We start from the raw sequence: 6,000 nt of genomic DNA, 5'->3' as shown, positions 1-6,000 counted from the left end.
AGAAGAGAGTGAGGAAAAAAAAAAAAAAGAGGAAATAATACTGTTTTCTTTCTAAGAGCTTGAGACTAAGCATAGATTGACATTTTGCGTCAGATGTGCTGTATTGTATCAGAGGCCTTGATCCCACCTCTGCTGGTACTTGTTTGCATCGCAGCACACCTGGGAGCACCTAGGCCTTCTCTTACTTGGAAACCAAGGTACAGCAATAGGAGCCGATGTTCCCACCTTTATGGTTTTCTTTTAAAATGTAGGTCCTCAGGCATGAAATAGTTTGTTTATCCCAAGGAATGCTAATATTGCAATCTTTTAATATTCTGAGTTTTGCTGTTTTTTATTTTGCTGTTTAGTTTTTGATGCCTGATGATTACATCATAAGAGAAAATTTGTCTGCGGTCCTAAATCTGCTTTTTTACCTTTGGGATTTTGTTTTCACGACAAGAAGGTTTTATGCCCTCTCGGAAAGTGATGATTAATAAATAGATAAATGTTTGTATTAAAAGATGCTTAAAAAGGACACAACCTGCATTGAATGATGTTTCAGTGGTTAGGATTAGCTATTCATAATCTGTTATCCGCATACCTTGTTTAATTTTTCTTTTTGTGTTTCTTTAACAGGATGCTGTACTTTTGATGAGCCTCTCAGTTCCTGTGGCTATAGTCAGTCAGATGATGATGATCTTAACTGGGATCAGGTGAACACACCGATAAAGCCATCCTCAGGTCAAGGGATGCCATCAGGTTGGTCTTTATTTTGCTTTGTTTCTCTTTGACGTTTGCTTATGTGTTTATTCAGCATTTCTTGACAGTACTGTTGTTAAAGTGCTGCTTCATCTAAATCTCTTTGTTAATTGCAATCCTCAGATCTTTCAAGTGATTTTTATGAGGGGTATTTTGCAAATCAAAGGTTTTCTTTTGTTATGTGGGGAATATAAAGGTTAGAAAATAGAAGTAGAAACTTGGTGTCATCAGGGAAGGTAGAAAGAAAACAGAGTGTTGTCATGAAAATGAATCTGAAGTAGTACTAGGGGCAGACGGGACTACTGAGATTCAAAGGAAGAAGGACTAATAAGAGATAAAACAAAGATGGCCTTAGGCATTTTCATTGAAAGAGATATTAATCAAAATCTGCTATGAAAAGAAAGAGAAAAAGAAGTGAGAGAAAAAGCAGAGATATCCCAAAACAAAGGGTCTCGATGATAATGTGCTTGTTGCATTTAAAAGATGTTTGTGATACTATTAGTTAATGTATTTTGTGCAGTGCATACAGTTGGACCTTGTTCCATAGCAACAACCCTTGCATTCTGCTGAACTATAAACTTACTCTGTTAATGCAATCATTCCTTTAGGGCTTCACCCACACAAATTTGTAGAATCTGTCCATTGGTTTTAAACTATTCACTAGCCTAAAATTTACCAGTTGTTCTTTTTTTCTGGTTTTTACTCGACGTGTTAAGAGTTCCCCCCATGTACTGATTTCCATCTCCTGGGAGATGACTGCCTTAAGCCCAGCTCAGCATCTGCTTTGGCTTTACAGACTGAGCCTCCTGTGACTATTGTCACCTAAAAGTACGCGAAACGAAAAGACCACTACATAAAATCAGTGATTGTAGCATTGTGAGACTTCTGCATTAGCCTCGTAACAGTATAAATGTATCCATAACACTTAGAACCAGTTTTTGAATAAGGCAATTAGGAGATAAACAATGTGAATGTTCAGAAGTGACTGTAAAAACAAAACCTTAACATATGCACTCATCAGTAGTGTACTAATAAATGTACTAGTATATGATGTGTACCAATTGGCCTTAGGTATCCTTCACTTACAAAAATGCTTCCAGTGGTCTTCACTGTAGATTTATCAATGCTGCCCTGTGTTGTGGACATCTTCTCTGAGGTTCATTGCTGAACTGAAATACCTTTTCCTTCAGCATCTTGTTTCCTCTGGCAAAGGCAGGACTCCCAACTTCAAGATGAATGTTCAGTTTATCTGGCACTTGGATCATCCTTCTAGGATAAGTTCATTGTCCCAGATAAAGAAGGTTCTTTCAAATTCCTTTTTAAACTGGCTTTTGTCCAGTGGTCTTGGCATATGCTGCTAAACATTTTCTGAACTATTTCATTACTGCTTAATACTGTTTCTCAAGTTGGAGCTAACACACATAGCTTATCAGTCATCTTGGCTTTTCAGTACAAGGTATACATTCTTTTTCTCAATCACTGGAAATTCTCTTTCTATTCTGAATTTCATTAATTACCACACTTCAGTTTTGTGAAGGCAGTTGTTGGTACGTGATGTTCAGTCTTCTTGGCAGATAGAAGATGTCCAAATCAATGTTTTCTTCTGTGATGACCACAGGCTTGAAGATGTTTTGGTTTGTTTTCCCAGTGGCAAGAGTCCAAACTAGGGACTGGTGTTTCTATAGAGGGAAAATGATACATAGAATTTTATCTATCTGGTATCATACAGTTTGTTTCTTTTTTCTGTTCCTGCCTTTTTATCAGAACTGAAATAATGTTCTGATGATCAAGTAAAAAGGTATTAAATTTGGTAACAAGTTGTATTTACGGTTTGGGGAGTTTTATTTCTGCCCATAAAGGAAGTAAAATATGCTTTGGGACCCTTGGGTCAGAAGATGAACGAGTTAGTCTGAGGAGGGTTGAGGATACTGGTGCCTTAAAAGGTCAAAAACCCCTTGGAGAGGGAAAGAAATGCTCATTTTTTGCAAATGAGAAACAGTTGTCTAAGGGCACAATTCAGTCAAGTGGTATCTAATTTTTCCTCATAATTTCATCTAAGCAGTTTTTTCCTGTTCTTGTTCAAATCATCATCCTAATGATTTTAATTAGTTTTCAGTTAGCCTTAGCCAGAGGGTTATGTGATACACTTAGAAAATGGTTTCAAGTAGTTTGTCAGCAGTTTCTGAGCTACATATTTTAGAAGAAATAACTTCAGATGATAATGAATAGAACATCTTAGATTAATGGTTTGTGGGGAATTCTTGGCTTGAAAGCAAAATGCTTTATGCAACAATGTAGTAATACTAGACTGAAACAAGAACTCTCAGTTCAGTGCTCCCTTGTCAGTAGAAAAACATTAATGCACGTAACATTCCTAATTTCAGGCAACATGCTTCAGTAAGTGAGTTGATGTCGATATATAATATTTTGTATAATTTGGTGGCAGTCAGGAGGGGAAGCACACTAGTTATGGCATTTGATTTATTTTAATCCACATGAGACTGTTGAGAGCATAGCTGCACTTCAGATAGATAAGTATTTTGGCTTGATATGTTATTTTAGTGGGACAAAAGAAATGTCATATAAGATTTGTGCATATGTGTGCATGCTTTAATGTGCACATTATCTCTTTACATGTTTGTGAATATTAATAGTTCTTTGAGAGATTTTGTTTTAGATAAAAATTGGAGAGATATATCAAAGATAATAATAAAAACTTTCTAAAAGTGTTTCTTACCGTGCAAGTCGGATTGTTACTGTAGCAGAGAAATATGAAGTTATCACTACTGAAGTAAATAGGGTGCTAGTACTCTAATTTTCTTGATAAATAAAAGCACGGCCTTTAGTGAGCTAGTACTAATCTGAAATTGTGTTAAATAGACCCAAAAAGTAATGACATGTATGTATTTCTGTATATATTTGTATGAATTAAATGAGAGTGGTTAATTCATTGCTCTTCTGTTTCAAGTGTCCTGTGAGTCAGATGGAGTAAATGCTGTAGGAAGAGCAGCTCTTCCCTTTTCTCAGCCTCTGTCTTTCTCGTTGTCTTTCTGTTCCAAGAATGTGTTTATAACAGTGTTCACAACTATAATTATAGAAACACTTAGTCATTATTAATGCCATCTTGCATTATCTGACAGAACAGTTACAGCAGTTTGATATTAATGTGTTTATATAATACACATTCACAATTACAGTTGACTGTAAGTCCTCTAGTTGTAGTCCAATAAAGATGTCTTCAGAAAAATATGCCCAAATAGTACATTAAGCTATTGGCAAGGTGTGGGCTACAGGAGTGGCCTCTGCAAGAAGAGGCCAGTGGCCGCCCTGTGTTGGACACATCCTGATTCCAGCTGTCTTCAGTGGACCCACCACTGACCACAGCTGAGGTCCTGGTGGCACCTCTGGGATAGCACGTTTAAGAAAGGGTAAAAAACACTGGGCAGCAGCTGCCAGAGAGAGGAGTAAGAATATGTGAGAGCACCAGGCCTGCAGGCACGAAGATAGTGAAGAAGGAGGGGGAGGAGGTGCTCCAGGTACTGGAGCAGAAATTCCCCTGCAGCCTGCGTTGAAGACCGTGGTGATGCAGGCTGTCCCTCTGCAGTCCCTGGAGGCCCATGGTGCAGCAGAGATCCACCTGCAGCCCGTGAAGGACCCCACGCCAGAACAGGTGTGGATGCCCTGAAGGAAGCTGCAGCCCATGGAGAGGAGCCCACACAGGGGCAGGATTTCTTGCAGGACCTGTGGCCTGTGGGCTACCCACACCGCAGCAGTATATTCCTGAAGGACTGTATGCCATGGAAAGAGATTTTTTTTTTTTTGAGATATTTAAGTGCACTGTATTAATTCTGCTACAGGAAGTCATCACTGACAGCGATGCAATTAGAATGTTATGGATTACTGTTAAAAAATACAAATATTGTCAAGAGTCTGCTCTGTTTGTCATTTGCTGGATATAATTTTACTCATGTCCATGTATTTTTTTTACGAAACACTGTGTTCAGTTGTGTAAAATCTTTCCACAGTGTTTCGCAGTTCCAACTGATTTCTAAAGGACAGTAGCATAATTTTTATTCAAGGCAGTGGTTGGTTTGATATCTCTAAGGGGATGTCACTGCATTTGCAATGAGTCACTGGCAACGGCCTTTCATTCGTTTTAAAACAGTTCAAATCCACATAAAAATCAAATCTTCACAGACTGCCTTTCAGTGCGTTGAAAGGATGTTTCCTGCAATGAAACCTTCTGTGTTTAATATAGTGCTGGTCGTAGCCAGGATGAGGATTCTGTTTGTGCTATTTGAGGTGAAAATAGATGATTTTCATGGCTATATGTGATTTTTTGAATGACCTAGTATGCTTATTTGTATTCTGAATATCTAATGTTGCATATTGTTTAGCAATGCCTATGCAATGTCTGCAGAAAATGCTTATATTAATTATTGTTTTAAATGACCTAGTAACCAGACATGCATAGCTAGCAGATGTCCTATAAACTAGACAGTGATTCAGAGGAGTATTTTATATTGTAGAATGTGAAGTAGTTGTGTGAAAAATGTACATTGTTGTTTAATTGTGCATAGAAGAGTTGTGATCCATTTTAAAAAGACGGATAAAGTGATCAGTTGGCAAATGTGCGGTTCAAGCCAACTCTGGTGTCTTACCATGTGAAGTTGTAGTTCTTTTGATTTTCCATTGTGATGAATACTTTGTCATTAAATATTTTTTAGCACGGCATTGCATTTATGTTTTATGTTAGCGGGGCTGCTTTTCTTCTGTTTTCATTCATATTGAAGATAATCCAGTACATTTCTTATTCAGTCCTGTTTCCCCCAGATTACTTTAAATAGCTGTATTTTTAATTCATTTGAATGCTATCAAGAAATAACATAAAGTACTATCAAGGTATGGGAGTTGCAGCTCGCTCACTGTGTTAAATTTTTTCTTAGAATTTTCTAGACCTGGAACACTAGCATGTTTAGCATTTTATTGCACATCCAGGTAATAGCTGCAGCCATTAAGGACATGCCTTTTGGCAAAGCAGCTCCAGTTCATGTTGACACATTCAAGCCAGTTTCCAATTAACTGTGTAAATTAATACCAGTTGCTGCCAATATGGAGCAACATGGAGATCAGACCGAGCAAACTGCCAGAATAGGGACCCAGCTACCTCTGTGCTGCCATGCAAGTACTGGAGGGGTTAGCTACTTTAAAAACACACCTAAAGACTTAGTGAGTAGGACACTTAACATGTTTGTTCAAAAA

The 6,000-nt window shown here is 37.8% G+C and overlaps 1 protein-coding gene across 4 annotated transcripts in view; it reads left to right on the top strand.

The window, feature by feature from the left end:
* Positions 1-612: 612 nt before the first annotated feature.
* The window catches only part of PTPRM (protein tyrosine phosphatase receptor type M), a 354,996-nt gene continuing 349,608 nt past the window's right edge, over positions 613-6,000 (top strand). For all 4 annotated transcript variants that reach the window (XM_027737101.2, XM_027737100.2, XM_027737093.2 and 1 more), the window contains exon 1: positions 613-738. In XM_027737101.2, coding sequence (XP_027592902.2) covers positions 729-738 — 10 coding nt within the window. In that variant the 5' untranslated portion in view covers positions 613-728. The remainder of the gene's footprint in view (positions 739-6,000) is intronic.

The sequence above is a fragment of the Pipra filicauda genome, unplaced genomic scaffold, assembly GCF_003945595.2.
Source record: "Pipra filicauda isolate LSUMZ 115617 unplaced genomic scaffold, ASM394559v2 scaffold271_size1040873_pilon, whole genome shotgun sequence".
Classification (NCBI taxonomy): Eukaryota; Metazoa; Chordata; class Aves; order Passeriformes; family Pipridae; genus Pipra; species Pipra filicauda.
This window is presented reverse-complemented; position numbering and strand designations above follow the sequence as displayed.